The sequence below is a fragment of the Grammomys surdaster genome, unplaced genomic scaffold (assembly GCF_004785775.1).
Source record: "Grammomys surdaster isolate TR1022 unplaced genomic scaffold, NIH_TR_1.0 145, whole genome shotgun sequence".
Taxonomy (NCBI): domain Eukaryota; kingdom Metazoa; phylum Chordata; class Mammalia; order Rodentia; family Muridae; genus Grammomys; species Grammomys surdaster.
In genome coordinates, this window is record NW_021604603.1 from 4,178,877 (window position 1) to 4,194,233 (window position 15,357).

The following is a 15,357-nucleotide window of genomic DNA, read 5'->3' on the forward strand; positions in this document are numbered from 1 at the left end:
TCCAAGTGGACCATACATCCCCGCTTTTTACCTTTAAAGAAGCAGCCACCTTCTTAGGCACCGGGAACCTGTATTCTTCTTAGGGTTGTTCCAAGCCTTCACTCTTTACTGCCAATTGACCCAGGAAATAAATATGTTGGTGCTCCAAGAGCCCTTCCCTGGGAAGGGGAAGTGGTGACTACAGACTTGTGGGTGCCTATGGCAGAGACTTCTCAGAGGCGACTGCTGGGGGCTGTCTGGTGAATGGGAGAGTCTATCAATCTCATGGCACCAAGTTAAAACACAGTTTTATTTACTCATTTATAAATACTGTTGTGTTTACAGGCATCATATAGATGTGAATATTATTCTCAAACTTTCAAACACAGAATACTTAATACTATATAACAACACCCAGTAAAACAAATCCATTCATCTCAGGGTTAAAAAGGCCACTCAAAATTGCATAAAAATACATTCAGTTTGGAAAGTCAGTCTGGCTCCGCCCTCAGGAACCTCCAGGTGTATTTACAGTTGACTCAAGTTAATCCACACAACTCAGCTGGCAAACAGTTCCATTCGGTGCATTAAGCGTGGGTGAAGGGTGGAGAGAGGAAATACAAAATGCTAGCGCTGAAGTGGTGACCAAGATTGGAGCGGAGGACACATGCCAGGAAGAAAACTGTCAAGCCAATGCTGGGGTCTGAACCACCAACCCTGCAGAGGGAAAGGGCGTGGCACAATGCTCCCCTCTTCAGGAAAATCATGGCTTTGCTTGAAGGGACCAGCCAGAAGGAGGGCTGAGCTTCCTAGGGCTCAAGGGATGTTGAGTGGACAGGTGGGGGTGTTGGATGGTGCATCCTCTAGGAATCCTCTCCCATGTACTGGGCTTCTGGTACCTTTACCTACAATTGCTTTCACATAGTCCCCCATCCTAGGATAAGCTGGAATCTGCTCGAGGTCTCAGGAGAGTAGGATGAGAACAGCACAGACACATGCACTCTGGAGAGAATCAAGCTGGTACCAGCCCGAGTGTCCCTTGTTCAGGAGCCAAGCTCTGATCCTTAGCACTGGGTTCAAGAGCATGTCAGAGGCTCTTCTGACTTCTCCTGGTCAGGCCTCCTGTGGATCTTCTCACCTGCCTGGCTGAGTGGCTGTCACTATGCAGACAAACTCATCCAGCCTGTGCAGGGGAAACACTTCTGCCGTAAGCTGGCACCAGTCACATCTTTCAGGGATGACAGAATGAGCAGACACGACGCTGATACAGAGGAGTCGTGTAGACCTATAAGCCAAGTCTGGTCTGTGAGGGCCACTAGCACAGCCAGGGAGTTCTGAAAGTGGAAGGGGCTAGCCATGGGTAGTGGGTGGAATGAAATGCTGTTGGCATTTGAACATCTTCCAGGACTCTTGGCTGATTAATGGAAAACCTCTTCCCTTGAGCACCATCAAGTCCAAGTGTAGAAAAGCAAGGCCTAAGGCGCGCCCGTGGAGAGAGCTGAGAGGGAAGGGATGGGGAGGGTGTGCTTATTTTGGAGGGCCCTAGGTTAGCATCTTGGTGACACCTTAAGGGGCCACCCAAGCAAAATTTTATTGGAAACATTAGGGGAAAATCTAGAGGCAAAATAACAAAATGTCGTTCTGGTAGATTCCTAGTTTGGAAGATAAGCTGAGGAGCGGGAGAAGAGCTTTTGGAAACTGGGAGGGGGTGTGAGGAGCAAGAGCCCGAGTGCACTGAGACAGAGCGCACTGGGTAAACTATCTGTTCCCATTCTCATCAAGAAATGCCAGACCTCTTTGAAAGCTTCAGCCTGGTGTGTGAGGGTGTGTGTGGGGGTGTGGGCTGTGGTGTACTCCCAGGCTTGAAGAGACCCTCACATTGTCAAGTCTGCTGAGGTAAGGCCAGGATGTGCTTCAGTGCCATGGCTTAGGTATTCCCTCCTCTCCCATATAGCCATAGTGGGTGTCCAGGCACCCCAGGAGATTTGTGACCCTTAACCACAGTTCTCAAGGAGACATGGATGCAATTTTCAGCTACTCTCTGGCTTGTCAGGAGTCCAACTGACTTTCCTCAGCCCTCAGAGACCACTTCATTTCTTTGTAGCTGTGACAATGACAGCTTCTGGGCTATAATGAAGTTGATCTATTTTTCCAATCTAATCAGAACACAAGCAATCAATAGTTGTCCCTAACAGAGTCGACTGCTCCGAGCAGTGTCAATACCCATTAGAGGAGCTGATTAAAATCTCGCTCAGCTGGAGCTGAGGGACGAACTCAATGAGACAGAACACACTTCCAGGTGCAAAAGCCTGGCTCCCTTTCTCGCAGGCTCCGACCTCTCCCCATTCCACATTCAGACCTTCTCCTGCCTTTTGCCCACTATAGCAGGCACCCAGTTTCAGGGTCTGCCCCTTTCCTCACATCCAAGCCCCAAGCATAGGTGTCTGGCTAGAGCTGGGCACCATTCTGTGCTATGTGGCCCTGGTGTCTCCTGTGAAAGAGCCTGAACAGCAGCCGGAGGAACGCTCTCCTGCTGCTCAAGGTAGAGCTCAAGACTAGAAACTAGTTGGTGCCAAGCATAAAGTCTGCTGCTTGGGTACTGGGAAGCAGCGCTGGTCACATCTGGGAGAGGTGGCTGAGCAAACCTACCAGCAGCAGCTGGTTTGCTATGATGTACATCGCGTCCTCGGAGGCCTGAAACACTGCTCTGTCCGTTCCAGGAGCTCCAATCTCCACCTCTGCAGGTTGGCAATATTTTTACCTAACCACCAGGAAGGAAGGCAATCACAGCACACTGTTCAATTGCTTTCAATGTTAAATTCACTTTCCAGCACAGAGGGGAGGTCGACCTTGACAGGCCAATCTTAAACAGCTTGAATTTGGGAAGAAAGCAAGACTGATCTTGAAAATTCAAAGTTAAGCCATTTTTGAAGCAGAAATCTAAGTGTAAAAAAAGTCCTCATCTTTGAATACATGACAGAATTTTAAGCCAAGAGGACTTGAAAGTACCCTGCCCGCAAAGCTGCCTCACTCCTGAGTCATGGGGACCTGGACTGTTGGAGGGTTTGCACCTATCTTCAGAATAGAGTGGCAGCTGAGCGGCAGCTAGACTTGGGCATGGATCTGGACAGGGCCCACCACTGAAAAGGCATGTAAGCAATGGTTGGAGCTGTCCCTCTGCTGCAAAAGGACCAGAGAGCAGAGCCCCCAGGGACATGGCTTGGAGAGGCCCTTCACTCTGGTTCCTATACTCTTCTGAGGCCTGCAGACTGCTCCTGTACTTCCTGAGTGGAAGCTGCCAGCAACCCCACTGAACAATCCTTGCACCTCAGGGGCTGAGGCAGAGAAAGCAGAGTGAGAACATGTCCCAGTGCTGGACACTCACAAGGAGGCACGGCTCCAAGATAGGGCTGTTCTTCAGATTCTTTAGAGGCAACACCCTTGAATGTGCATAGCTCTTCCCCTAGAGACTGGGATGGAGCTGGGGTCAGCACTTTCAGGAACTGTCTGGAAAGGCTTGGAACCCCTTGAAAGTCAAGCAGGCAAACTCCAGCCAGAGATTCTCTGGACTGACCAGTCATTACCCTCAGAGGTGGCTTGGGTATTGAAAGGTGTCAAATGAATGAGAACGCTCTTGTCCCTATCTTAATTTCCCACGAAGACTGGTGTGACAAGGCTGAGTCCTTCCTGCATGCTTGCTTGCTTGCAGTGGAACAGTAAGCTCTGGTCATGGGATTACTCACGAGAAGCCAGCAGGTGAGGCTGGTGGCCACTGGGGAGACCCACGGTGTGTAACTGGCCGAGTTACACAGGAAAAGGAGACTGCACACACAGAAGAGCTAGCCTCAGGAGGCCATGTCTTTCATGGGTCTTTCAGTCAGTATGATTTTGAAGAAATGGAGTTTTCTTCTCTGGAAGAGACTAAATTCACAATGCTTCTAATAAAATTAGTGGCCTGAAAGGAGTTGCCAGGAATGGCCTGGGACCATGTGTGCTCTGAAGGGTTCTTGGCCACAGAGGCTAGTACTACCGAGACTGAAAAGCTTGTCACAAGGAAACCTTCCTGGTAAGAGGTGGCATCTTAACACGAAGGCCATGTACAGCAGCAGGTATAATGCCAGTGTGTGAGTTTTCGAGCACTTTCCCTATGCTTCAAAAGACCGAAAGGCATAGCTCTGAACACCCTCACCTGGCCTATGCATGGAGGAGGTGCGGACTGCTTTCCTACAGTCCCATCTTCTTTTCCTAAGAATGAGACAACAGTTCCCTCTTTCCCAATCCAGAACCCATGCTAGGAGAGTCAGTGGCTGGCATCCTGGTGACATCTCCCAGGAAGAAGAGAATGCTTCCTAGAGCAGAAGACAGGGGCTGAGCACTGTGGCTCAGTGCTTCACAAGAGAACAGACCAACATGCGAGTCTTCACACAACAGGCTGAAGTGGAAAGAGGATCTTACATGTGCTGAGTCAGTGTGTCAGAGGAGACAGAGCTCCCATTCTGTACCAGGGACCTGAATTACAACATCTGTTTAAGAGCACACGACGTCTGCAAGAGCCACCAAAAAGGACAGTGGCGTCCTCATGAAAGAAACTAACAGAGGTAGTGTTAGAATGGTCCACTTCACTAGCAACCCTCAAACAATGAGGCGTTAAAGGACGTGTCCTTTAATGTGAACCATAGGACAAAATGCCTACAAAATCCACATTGTACCCATCTGCACTGGATCATCAACAAGAGCTAGCAGTTTAACTGTGTGCTGGAGTTACAGAGTACTCTACATAGGCTGAGGCATAAGCTAAACGGCTGCTTTGTCTAGACTCTAGAGGATGGTAGTCAAGATGTGACAGGTATCAAAATCATGGCATCTGAAGAGGGACTCAAGGGACTAGGTAAGTAGAGACCACTACCCACCCACACCTAATGTGCTATCCTGGCAGAAAGCAGCAGACCTCACCTTCTATTAGTTAAAAAATTAGTAGAGGTGCCCAAACTTCAAGTTAGACATGCATAGCTCCCAGAGGCTGACTACAGGTCAGAGTTATGGCAGCAGGAAGTCACAAGAACGCTGGGCCAGATGATCTTTGGGGCTTGCCGCTCTTAAGAGTCCATGAGTACTCTTCTTCATCTTCAGTCTCTACCCAGCAGTCACCTCTCCTGTTGGCTTCTAAGAAGGGATCTCTTCCCTGAATATGACCACCAGAAAGCAAGTTACCACCATCTCCGCAGTGTTCCAAGTGTTCTCAGATCTTTCCACGTCTCTCTGGCCTGCTTCCACCCTCTAGTCTAGCTTCCGCCCCTGCTGTCCCCAAGACCTCCTTGCAATGACTTCTCATTAGGAGCAGGGTCTGAGTGAAAAGGGAACAAAGCCAAAGGAAGCAAGGCAAACTGGAGCACTCAACACCCAGGCTTGCTCTGTCTGGAGAGAGGGTCTTGCTGTGTAGCTGGCCTCAAACTCCTGGTCCTTCTCCCTCAGCTTCCCGAGTGCTGGGATTAGAGATATATACTACTTGTACAACTTGAAGAGTTCAGAAAAGATTTTGTAAGCAGACAAGTGGGAGATATGAACAACAGGCTGAAACCTTAAGCCGTCCTCTAACTTCGCAGGGCAGGGTCATGGCACCAAGACAGCAGAGTGAGGAGTTTCCAAACAGCTGAGGTCAGGAGCTCGGTTTCAGCTTTTATGCCATCAGGGTGGGAGGAGAAATCACCAAAGGACAGCAAGAAAAGGAACAAGAGAGTCCAAGGCTGTCTGGGCCTTGCGGAGAGGAGAAATCAGGTTAAGACTAGTCAGCGATGTTCCTAGGTTACTGGTAGGAAAGTAGAAACAAGTCAGTTCCTGAGTGGTGAATAGCAGCCTCAGCACAGGGTCACTGTGGACTACAAGCCAACAGCTCCAGAGGCCCACCAGAGAAAGCTCCACATTCTGCCCTTTCTCTTGCACCCCAGATAGGACCCCAGAGTGGCCACCACAAGACTCACCTATATAAAGAACAGTGGGTCAGTGTAAAGGCTATGGGTCAAAGCCTTACATATCTGGACCAAAACCAATGTGGACAAAGCAGCAGAAAGTTGGGGTCACAGCTAAGCTTGGTGTACCCCACAAAGCTTTCTCCAGATTGTTTCAAATGGTCACAATCATGCTTCAGTTAAAACTGTCGTAAAACTTAGGACAGAGGTGTGGGGGAATGGGCATGGAGAGTGCAGAGACAATGTACAGTGCAGAGGTGACTGACGAGGCCACAGGGAGGTGCCCTCCTTCAGGAACATTCACGTCTTTTGGCCAGAAGGCTATAGCTGGAAGCGAAGAGTGGGCAGCAAATGCTGTCCCTCTTCCCAGACCTGACCTCCTCTATTTGGACAGTTTGCTGATGACTCTGATGAGGGCACCATTTTCATCCTTCAGCCTCTGATTGTCAGATTTCAGTTCTGTTAACACCTGTGGAGACAGAGGGAAAGGTGTGTCAGAGCCCAGCACAACGGCTGCCTTTACCTTGCCAGGGCCTCCTGACCACTATGTGATAAGTTGTCACTACCCTTCTGCTCAGGGATAAAACCCCTCAAATCTTCCTATTTACTGGGTCAGAAATGTAAATATTTAGGGAAAACACAGCTGCTCATCTTTTGAGCCAGCTTCACATTACACATAGCCTACAGTTCTGTAGAAATAAGGTAGAGCCAGTAGCTCTTTGCAACTGTTTCTGCCCTTGAACTCACCTATAGCCTACAGAATCTAGGTAGACTGCCAGAGCAGCTGCTGAGTACACAGGGAAGGACTTCAGCAAGGAGTCAGAGAGACAGTGACCTTAAGAGTTAAATGGCACAGCTTCCCACCCAAGAACAACATGCAAGCCGAGAAATAGAACTTGGCTTTTCTGCCAAGGGTCAAGATGACCAAGGTCATCCTGCTGACTTTGGTAACTAGAATCCATCCAGATTCTCACTGGTCATACTATACACACCTGTTCTCAACATTAACACCCAGAAAGTTTACAGCTATGCCCAGGGCCCAGGGGCCTTCACCAGCACTTCAGTGGATGGTGTTAAAATTCTGGCAAGCAGAGGCTTCTGGAAGAGGGATGGAGTAGAGATTCCATCGGTCAGTTCTTCCATCTCAGAACACGACACACATTGTTGCTCAACTCAAAGAACACAGGAAAATTGAGTTCCAGCTTGAACACCCAAGTCTTTATGACATGATCAGGCACTTTGACAGATATTTTGTACATCTGAAAAATCTTAATGAACTACAGTTCATGTGTGGGCCTTCCAGTAGCAGACTGGGATTAGAAGGTAAGTACATTTTCACAACAAAGGCTCCAGAGATCTGTGTCCTCCCTGTTATGCAGACACCCCTCCTTTCACTGATTAGTTATTCCAACTTTCAGGACCCACAGTTAAGCAAGGCCTCCAGAAAAGGGTAGCCTGGGCCCAGGAGTCACAAGGCCCACGTAGTTCTAGACCCTGGCACTGCTATTAAAGTAGAGAATCTAAATGTGCCTGAAGGAATATAATCTTTGTTTCCCCAACCTCACAAAGACAATACAGGTTACATCATACGATCATATGTGGATGTGCAAGTGTGAGTGTGTACATCTCCACACCCCATGTCAGGGAACAAAGAAAAAACAACATCTACAAGTGAGGTGTTTGAGAGTCTTACTGGCTCCTCAGGAACCAGTTCCTGTAAATGAGGAAACAGATGTCCATCTCTCGTCTACAGCAGTTAGCTAGTTATGAGGTTATGCACCAGTGATGAAAGTATACCCACATGTGCCTAAGTCCAAAGACCATTTCTTCATTATAGATTGAAATAAAAAACACCAAGGCACCTGTAGCTCAGAAACAAATTCAGGAGTGGTCACCATCAGTGATCCACCATGCTTTAGCCCAGCGGGTCTAGCCTATGGGTTGAGACCCATTTGGGAGTTGAACAACCCTCTCATAGGGATCACCTAATACCATAGGAAAACACAGATATTTATATTATTATTCATAACAGTATAAAATTATAGTTATAAAGTAGCAATGAACATTTTATGGTTGGGGGTCACCATAACATGAGGGTATTAAAGGGTCACAGCATTAGAAAGGTTGAGAATTGTTACTTCAGACAAACCACTTCTCTGTATGTCTGTAGCTATAAAGGAATAGTAAGTGCTCTGCTCCCTCCGATGGGCCTGGAAGAGGCTGACAGAAGAAACAGGCATGGAAGCACTAGCATCTGTGAGGGGACTTGCAATACTGGAGACCTCTGCTACCACTTAGTTTCCCTGTGAATCTGGGAGAGCAGGCAAGTCCTCTCCACACTTCAGCAGTAAGACTGCAATCTAAAGACTACAATGAAGAGCTTATCTTTGAGCCTATCCTCCGTGGCTCAGGAGCTCTGGTAGCCTCTTTCATGCCTATCGGAATGGGATGCTCAGAAACTCAGTCAGCGAGCTCTGCCCAGGCCATCTTTCATCTCTGCTCTAATGCTCCGTGTCTGGGGCTTGCTTGCCTGGGTGGGACTTGTGGTTGTTTTGTCTGCACGTGTGTCTGTGACTGGTGCCTGTGAAGGCCAGAAGAGGGCATTAGGTTCTCCAGAACAGGAGTTACATGGTTAGCTGGGAGACCACGTGTATGCTGGGAATCAGACTAGGATGCTCTGAAGAACAGCCAGTTCTCTTAACCACGAGCCACCCCTCCAGGCCCTGAAAACCCTATTTCCTAGTAGGACCGCACAGGTATGAAGAAGAAGCTGTGGGTTGTGTTCTCTATTCATCAGAATTGAGCTGCTTTAAAAAGGAGGTACAAGTTGTTCAGTATTGGTGATTTTCTTTTCCTCATTAAGAACTCAACTCTTTGGAGGCCATGGAAGAGGATAAGACAATTTCATAGCTGCAACACCTAACATCATAAGGAAATGTAGGCCAGGCAGTGGTGGCACACGCCTTTAATCTCAGCACTTGGGAGGCAGAAGCAGGTGGATTTCTGAGTTCGAGGCTAGCCTGGTCTACAGAGTGAGTTCCAGGACAGCCAGGGCTACACAGAGAAACCCTGTCTTGAAAAAAAAAAAAAGAAAGAAAAAGAAAAGAAAATGTAAAAAAGTACCCGTGGCATGCAGAGACCAAGGAAGGGGCACATAGACTCCATGCTCAAAGAGAGGGGGAGGGGGCAGTGCTGCCTGACATTAAGCTGAAGTCAAGGGTTAAGTAAGAACGTGTGTGAAGAACTCTGCAAGCATGAGGTTTTACAGAGTGCATCTTAACTCTCTAGACTTCAGCTTCTCCATGTCTAGCCAGTTTGATGTTCAGATACTTCAGACAAACAGAGTCAAGTACATGTTTTATTAAATACTACTTCTTACAGTCCATGAGGAAGACTATGTTAAAGCAAGGGACGGGGCTCCTAAAGCTTTAGGATGTGCCAGGGCAAGGCAAGCTGTGGGTAGGAGGGTCTCACAGTAAGCCTTACCTGAGTGGCCTTGCTTGAGTGGTAGAGCTGCTTGCACTCAGTGCTGGGGTAAGACTTGCAGGGGACAATTCCAAAGGGGTGACAGTGTTAAACTCTTGACCACACTGCCAGTTTCTTTCCTCCTGATAGTAGTCAGCTGGCAGGCTTCTTATGTCAAGGTCTGAATAGAAAGTACCTTAGACTAGAGCACAGGCCACACAGTCTTGCTGTGACTACTTCATTGTCTATGTGTGGCCTCGCAGTTAACACACAGTGATAAGACAGGCACTCAAGTTTTGATTTGCTTCCAATAAATCTTAATTTCTGGACATTGAAATCTGAATTCCATAGGAATTTTATTTGTCAACTACAATTCTTTTGATTTCTGCTTTTAAATTACTGGCATGGCTCATGGGCCATTGTTTGCTTTCCCTTATCACAGGTCATATACCAGGCAATGACATTGTAGTGACACAATTTTTTGGTAGGTAAATGTTTTTTTGGAAACTGAGTCTTTGTACACCATGCTGGCTCACAGAGATCTGCCTGCCCTCCCAAGTGCTGGGAGTAAAGGCATGTGCCACCACGCCTGGCTGAAACTGGCCTATCCAGTCAGGGTAGTGAAAAAGTACACTCTGTCTGTGACTCCTATGCTGCAGTGCTGTCCTATGCTGTAGTTTCTTGACAGACTGTTCCTGCGTTGTTTAGGCTATATGCTTACCAAATGGTTCAGGCTGTGCTAAACATGCAGATGGCTTATCTCATGGTGCAGAGTGCAGACTCTGGAACCTAACAGTGTTTGAACTTTTCTTCAACCCGTTACTCTCCAAGGGATCTTGGGCTTGGTTCTGACTCTGTAACCCATGAATTAAATACATGCGCTGGTGCAATGCAACAGCCTATGCTTCAATAAGTGCCAGGAGGACACTGAATTGTGCCGCATGTGCTACACTGTCTTGCAAAAATAACTGGGACATCTTTGGGGGTCTCTATTTAACCCCAAGTCAAAATTTCCCATGCTTGCTAAGACTGAACCAAGGGTTCAAGGGTGAACACTAAGAGCATGCTCCACCACAGAGCTACATGTTAGCACCCTTTGGGGATGTTTGAGGCCAACTGAAACACAGAGGTTAGACCTTCTGCTAGCTGCTCTCTGCCTGGCCACAGCAGCACATCCCTTTCCATCTTCTTTCTAACCGTGAGATAGCCATGAGAGGACATTACTCAGTCCTATAGTCACCTGGGTGCTTCAGTACTAGTGGGTATTAGTTACCAGCTACTGACCTCAAAGGCAAACGCAAGGAGGCAGACAAAAGGACAGGCCCTAGTCAAGGCTAATTAGATTGTTGCTGAAAATCAAAAACTCATTTCAGGCAGTAGTGACCCTATCACACTATCTTTGGATGGGAAAACAATCTGTGTGAGAGCCTGGCTCTCAGATCCACAGCCAGAGGAAGCTTCTAGTTTGCCAAACACAGTTTTTTGCGGGGTGGTTTCAGCTGAAAACAAACCCTGCTTTTGCTCCACTGCCTGTCATCTCCTTTGCAAGCCAAGCCCATTAGGAAGGGCTCACTTCTGCCACCTGCACTTCTGCCTCAAGGCCCACACACACAGGGCAGGGAGGGACACAGCCCTACAGCCAGGAGACGTGGGAGGGGAATGGAACGATGTTTCAGGAGGATGATGAAAGCAGACTTAGGAGGAGGTAAAGAGTGCTCATCTAGCTCTGCCCCAGTGGTAGAACGGATGGTGTTTGGCTGGTAACAGAGGTAAGCTCAGGGAGGCGTGGCCTAGTCCTTTCCATCAGGTAGTGCTGTCACTTGGATTAAGTTCCATCTGGGATTTAGAGGGCTGTGATTCTCAACCATGGTCACATACACATCAGTAGGGGAGCTTTAGATCAATCCCAACCATAGAGCACTGGAATGGGTCCATACACGGTATATGATAACAGCTCCCAGGAGGATCTCACCTGCAGGCACATTTGAGAGCTCCTGCTCTTGGTTACTTTAGGCCCTAATTGGTACACACACATTTGGGTTGTAGTTGGCTGACAAAGTTCTCTGTCCACCTGGCAAGGATCCCATCAATGAAATAATCTGTGTACATGGATGCACACAGGTAAACATACACAGCTGTGTATCTATGTGCAGCTGAGTAAGCAAGTCTATATTCAGTCTCTAGGGGAAGAGAAGGTAATATGGCAACTCTTAACAGTGACCCTCTGCTTGCCCACTACCACCCGTGAACTGGATATTCTTATGTCCCATTCTGTGGACTCCATCTCCAGATGAGTTTTACAGATACCTGGCCATGGAGGCTCTGATGGAAGGGATGGGCACTGGGCTTCTGGGACCGACAAGAGGAGAAAACCTGCCTGGAGTAGCAGAGGAGGGAGGTGAGGTGGAGAGGAAGGGCAGGAGCTAGAGCTCCTGGGTGTCCGAGGGCTCGAGGGACTTGGAGAGTCTGGCCACCACTCTGGTCAGGGCCCTGTTCTCAGCCTGCAGCTGCTCGTTCATCTGCTTCAAGGTTTGAATCTGTTTTAGCTGGTGAAGGTTCTGCAGAGAGTGAGACATGAAGGAGACAGACGAGACAGAGACAAGACAGACAGAGGGAAAGTAGGACAAAGAAACTACGTGACTTTCTGTTTCTGGTTTTAGTTTGCATGCAAGAAAGGAAATGGGAAAGGCAGGTGTAGTGAGTGCAAGCAGAGCCGCGAGGAGGACGGAGGAATGCGCCTGAAGAGGAAGAGCTGTCTGCGGTCCTCGGATGAGCTCTGAGCATGCTGGGATTAGCTACACAAGCATCAAAACGACATGTGGATCACTTGAAAACAAGAGGCCAACATATGACTTGGGTCTTCTGACAAATTCACATGCAGAACCACAGTCTGGGGACTTTCCTTTATTGCCACTGGGACTGGGCTGAAAATTTGGGGGCAGGGAGAGGCTTCCTAAATCAAACATCACTCTTCTTCATCTTGTCCTCACACTTGATTCCTACCCCTATTTGTTTTCTTCCTTAATTAAAAAATGCCACCAGAGGGGTGTTCTCTTTAGCACTTTCTGCATACAGCATGCATTAGTCAGAAGGCTGATGTGACACCTGTCAGCTCTTTGGGTGGACCTGTAACCTGTTTTGCAGGAAGCATAATCAACCTTTCCAGTTCTCCCCAATAGCACACAGAGCTTGTCCAGGTCCTGCGACTGTCAAACGGCCTCTGACCTACTATATATGATTATATACATCACAAAGTTGACAGCTAACTTGTGCTCTCTGCCTTAGTTCGTGTTGAGGCTTGGAACTACATAAATATGTTTAAACAGATGTACACTCTGGAAATTATAAATGAACAAAAAAAAGCAGAGATCTCATAAATGCCAGGTGATGGTGGAACTGGCTGGATCACTGTGGTGGTCTAGCCTCGCTGGGGCATCAGTTTTGCAAAGGAATAGATAACCGTCACAGTCAGTCTTCCCAATATTTCACAAGTGACTGGAAGACTTCAATAGAGGGATCACAGCATAGCCTGCCAACTCTGCTATGTGCTTTCCTAAGGACCCTCTGCACTGACCTTGAAACTAAGACTATCAGCTCTTTTGGAAGAGGGGAATGATTTTGTTATGCAGGGTGTGGGTTATAGTGATGATAGAAAGGTTCCCTCGTACTTCATACACAGTGATTGAGGACAGAAGCAAGAGATTAGTGGGGCAATGGTCTGGGAGTGAACCAGCAAGAAAATGAAAGTAGCATGAGAGAAACAGTAAAAAGGAAAACCAAGCAGAGACACACTGCTGAGGAGTTCTTTGCCCAAAGAGGAAGACTACCCTGGGAAAGGTAGGGCTGCCGGGCACCTCTGGCAACTGTAAGCATACTGACCATGGAGGGGACAGGTGAGAAAGATCATAACAGCACATGGAAGGGTTTAAAGACATGAGCAGAAACGGAAACCCCTGCTGATGCCATTCACTGATGCTGACATCTGACCAAAGCTTGCAATGCACTCACTGCTATTATATGAAGAGGCCTTTGCCCCCATGGGACATTACAGCAATCAACTATGAAAGTGACTTAGTCTAACATGTGGACACAGGCAGCTCTAGGTGGAAGAATCTGGAAGCTATAAGTATAGAGGAGGAGGGAGGTAGGAAACATCTGGTGGAATGTTCTGCAGGAAGCAGTCATGAAACAAGCATGGCAAAGAGAAGAGGAGGAGGAGGGCGGAGCCCAGGGCAAGCTGGCTAGCGTACTTCCAGAGTAAGCAAAGTAACCCTAGAAGCAGCTTACAGAGGGGTGGCTGCTGGGCCCTTCTCATGCAAGGGCCTGAGATAGGAAGGGTAGGGTCTGGCAAGGAAGCTAAAGCTCAGTGCCGTATGCACCAGTCAAAAGATATCGGATGTGGACATCCCAAGGCAAGTGCAGAGCCAGCACAGCGCACACTGACATGCACACCTGTCAGGTCTGTCATATAATTCTATTCTGATCTAGTGTAGGAGTTCCTCCTAGGAAGAGGCATACTTACCTTTCTGGGTAGACACCACGACTGCCTCCCAACCACAGAGCCCTCCAGACACCTGGGAGGGCTCATCTCATGGACCCATTTCATTGGATCTTTGTGTTTTGTTGGTGTCAGGAAAACAGGCAATGATGTCACTTTTGGACTTAAGTGCCTACCGAGCTTTCAAGCATGCATGGCAGGTCACACCTACAAATGGCACCCCACTGATGGTTCCAGCAAAGACTGGACTGTATAATCTGAATATGCACAAACACAGAGCAACTGATCCCATGTCTGATAAGATTTCCCAGACTTGACAACTGTACTATTCACTGACTATCTCATACAAATGTTTAGTCATTGATCCTCAGAAAAGTTGGTGAGCATACATGATAGCCTAATGAAGACCCTGAGAACTAAACAACCAGTCTCCTCAACTCCTTTAGAGCCAGTCACAGACTTTTGTAATAGATTCATAAATCTGAAGACGATGCAGACAGAACTTAACTGTCGAGTGACTGGGACAGTCTGATGCTCTTCCCTGTTAGGCCTGTACAAATTGTTTAGGGCAGTACAGTCTATAGGTGTTTCTTCTCCACTTGGTTTTGTAAATGGCAGGAGAGAATAACAGGGATTGAGTGATAAGGTGGATTTCTAACACAGTCTCAAAAGTAGTGGACTGACTCATTTGGGGCCAGTTATGATCTGGCTCTACTTGATAAATTATATATTTCCCCCTTTGAATGGGCTTTGCTTTCATGTATGTCTGTGCATCACATGTGTGCAGTACTGGAGGTGGCCAGAAGAGGGTATTGGAACATCCGGGACTGGAGTTACAGATGGTTGTGAGCCACCAGGTGAGTGTGGAAAATTGAACCCAGGTCCTCTGGAAGAACAGCTGGTGTTCTTAACCTCTGAGCCATCTTTCCAGACTCTTAAATTTCTTTTTTAAAGTTTTTGGAAAATGACTTTTGATTATTAAGAATTAATACTTTCATGTGTAGTAAGCTCTTGAAATATTGAAGAAATGAACTCATGGCCTAGTTTAGAAAACCACAGCTTGATAGGATAAGAACATAGAAACATGCAAACCCAAAGGATGGAGAACAACTTAGAATACCAAAGAGCTTCTGTACTTGCTGGTGTAGAATGGCATAGAAATAAGAAAGAACCCGAAGGTCCCCATTTTTGGTCCCCCCCCCACTTTTGAGTTTTTGTATGGGGCTTACATGAATGGCACACAAGGCCTGCCTATGGGCTTCAGGGAACTCATGGCAGGTGTGTGTGTGTGTGTGTGTGAGAGAGAGAGAGAGAGAGAGAGAGAGAGAGAGAGAGAAGAGGGGATAGGAGGTAGGGGAGAGGGGAGAGGAGAGAGGAGGTAGGGGAGAGGGGAAGGGGAGAGGAGATAGAGGGAGAGGAGGGAGAGGAGGGAGAGGAGGGGGAAGAGGG

General features: G+C 47.8%; 1 protein-coding gene across 2 annotated transcripts in view; it reads right to left on the minus strand.

The window, feature by feature from the left end:
- Positions 1-270: 270 nt before the first annotated feature.
- Positions 271-15,357, minus strand: part of Ppp1r12b (protein phosphatase 1 regulatory subunit 12B) — a 198,072-nt gene continuing 182,985 nt past the window's right edge. For both annotated transcript variants that reach the window (XM_028764608.1, XM_028764609.1), the window contains one exon: positions 271-6,414. In XM_028764608.1, the coding sequence (XP_028620441.1) occupies positions 6,328-6,414 (87 nt within the window). In that variant the 3' untranslated portion in view covers positions 271-6,327. The remainder of the gene's footprint in view (positions 6,415-15,357) is intronic.